This window comes from Trachymyrmex septentrionalis, unplaced genomic scaffold (genome assembly GCF_001594115.1).
Source record: "Trachymyrmex septentrionalis isolate Tsep2-gDNA-1 unplaced genomic scaffold, Tsep1.0 scaffold14, whole genome shotgun sequence".
Lineage (NCBI taxonomy): Eukaryota > Metazoa > Arthropoda > Insecta > Hymenoptera > Formicidae > Trachymyrmex > Trachymyrmex septentrionalis.
The window spans coordinates 5,713-8,210 of record NW_017304543.1 but is presented as its reverse complement, the minus strand read 5'-3'; the positions used below and the strand labels follow the sequence as shown (position 1 = coordinate 8,210).

Here is a 2,498-nt window from a genome sequence, read left to right as displayed (position 1 = left end):
TTTTTGACTTTCTGCGCGAAGCCTTTCTGCGGGTCTTTCCTGCTTTTTTAGGCAAAATAAAGTCTACGTTTGTATAATTCTGTCTCCCCAGTTCATTCAAAATATGCGAATATACTAATAATGTGATATATATACATATATATACTAAATAAAATTTAAACTATAAAATTAGATACATATTCATATATATTGCATACTCTATTTGTTAATAACTTTTTGACGAACAATGACCGAGGACTAAAAATAATAGATCTTTTGAAGGTTACTTAGAGTCATAATCTTAACAACATATATCAAGATCAAGATGATTGCCTCACCCAATCGAAATACTTCGAAGTAATATATATTTGTCTATTTCACATTCTATTTTCATTCATGCGTAACAGAAATTCCAAAATTGTTTGAAAAAATTGGATAATATCGACTATACCTTGCTAAAGCTAGGAACAACAACAGATTATGACAATCTACGCAAAAAAGCAACATGGTGTGTCTTAGGATGGATTGTTTCAGTTATATTAATAACATACTTCGAAACTTTGCTACTTAAAGATAAACTTGATGATGATATTGCGACACTTATGTTAGTCGTTTTTACACGAGACTATTGTTTTCATATTAATCTTATGGGTGATTTGATTAATGCAAGTATCCTCAAGTTAGTATATCTTTTTATTACGTATATTTACAATTATATTATATCTTTATCTGTTGGCGTAGTCATTTATACATAAATAATAATAAATTAAACTAAATTGCATGAATATTTTATAATTTCTGAAATAAAAATTATAAATTATACTAATAAAATATTGCTGCTGCTTGCAATTAATTTTGTTTTCCATCTACTTTTTTTTAGATATATAGGATTAAAGTTTGATCAAGCCAATGAATATCTTCGGAATTTGATGAAAAATAAAAATCATAAAATAACAAGGGCTTGGGTAAATAACAAAATATATCCTGACCAACGTAGATTTTCGAAATCACTAAATAACAAATGCACAACATGGATCGTTATGTAAGAAATGTTATAAGTTTATTAATAAAGATAACATCACGGAAAAGTTTAATATTTATAAATAAACACATAAAACTTAATATTTATGTTTACATGTCCAGACATCTTTACTTAGAATTATGCAAAATATCCCATGAAATAAACTCAATATTTGGGACACAAATGACTATCAAAATGGCATGCTACTTTGGTTGGATAGTACTTGACTTGCGCGAACTTTTCAATGTAATACTTATCAACAATTATGTAAAATCAAGAACAATGGCCATCGCCGTGCGTTCATTCTGCTTGTCTCATCATATTTTCAAATTCCTACTTATTAATTATATATGCGAAACAGTTAGTGCGAAGGTAGATTAAATTATATTAAATTTTAGAAAACATTAATTTAAATATTATTTATAATAAGTGAATAAATTTAAAGATTATCGAAAAAAAAACACACAAATTAAATTAACAAATTAAAATAACTCAGATGACTAAAATAAAAATAATAAAATAGTAGCTACTATCTAAAAAAAATTTATTATATAAACAAACATTTTAACTACCACAAGGTCATTATCAATCTAAACAAAACTGACAATAATTCAAATCGAAGTATAAATAAAGTCGGATAATGTTATAATACAATGTTATATGTAGTTGTAAAAATGAAACAAATCAAGACTATTTTTCATACTATGAAAACTTTTCGCAGATGCAGAAAATCTTTTAGAAATTATTATTAATATTCAAATTTAAAATTAAATTAAAACATTCTCCAAAATACATTTTTTAATTACATTAAACATATTATAATTGCAGGCAAGTGCAACAGCAAATTTATTAAATAGATTATCATATATCACTTACGATATTGAAATTCGTGAACTTGTAAGTTTAAAAATGAGTTCACACACACATTAAAATATTATTAAAATACATATTAAACATACAAATAAATATAAAATCAACAAAATATATAATATATTTTAAAAAATACGTTTTTTATATAGATTTCTCAGTTTTCATTACGAATAGTGTATGCACACCTTAAATTCTGTGGAATCGGATTTTTCCAATTTGGTTTCAAATTTCTTTATAAGGTACGTTATATTTATTACATAATTCCGTACTATAAATAGTCAAATTCCTGGCAAATATATATAAAAAAATATTTTAATTGTCTTTATTTTAGTTTATCACATCTATTGCGACTGTTTTAGTTATAATAATACAAGCACAAGCAAATAAGTAATAATTTTTATCAAATTAAGGCAAAGTTCATAAAAAATACTTTAATTTAATAATATATACAATATATAATATATACAACACATTATGATTTATAAAATGCGTTGTATGTAAGAGAAAGTGGGAAAACTGTGCGCACCTAAGGAAAATTTATTGCCCTGGAAAGGTTTTTCAAGTTTAAAGCGGTATAAGTATGGAAATAGAAACTATAAACATTCTACTATCATTACGTATCCTCATA

The 2,498-nt window shown here is 24.8% G+C and overlaps 1 protein-coding gene across 1 annotated transcript in view; it reads left to right on the top strand.

Moving 5' to 3' along the window:
- The first annotated feature begins 1,183 nt into the window (after positions 1-1,183).
- Positions 1,184-2,498, top strand: part of LOC108745384 — a 2,361-nt gene continuing 1,046 nt past the window's right edge. Inside the window, exons 1-4 of the mRNA XM_018481521.1 lie at positions 1,184-1,372; positions 1,829-1,897; positions 2,020-2,109; positions 2,202-2,243. Of these exons, the coding sequence (XP_018337023.1) occupies positions 1,184-1,372; positions 1,829-1,897; positions 2,020-2,109; positions 2,202-2,243 (390 nt within the window). The remainder of the gene's footprint in view (positions 1,373-1,828; positions 1,898-2,019; positions 2,110-2,201; positions 2,244-2,498) is intronic.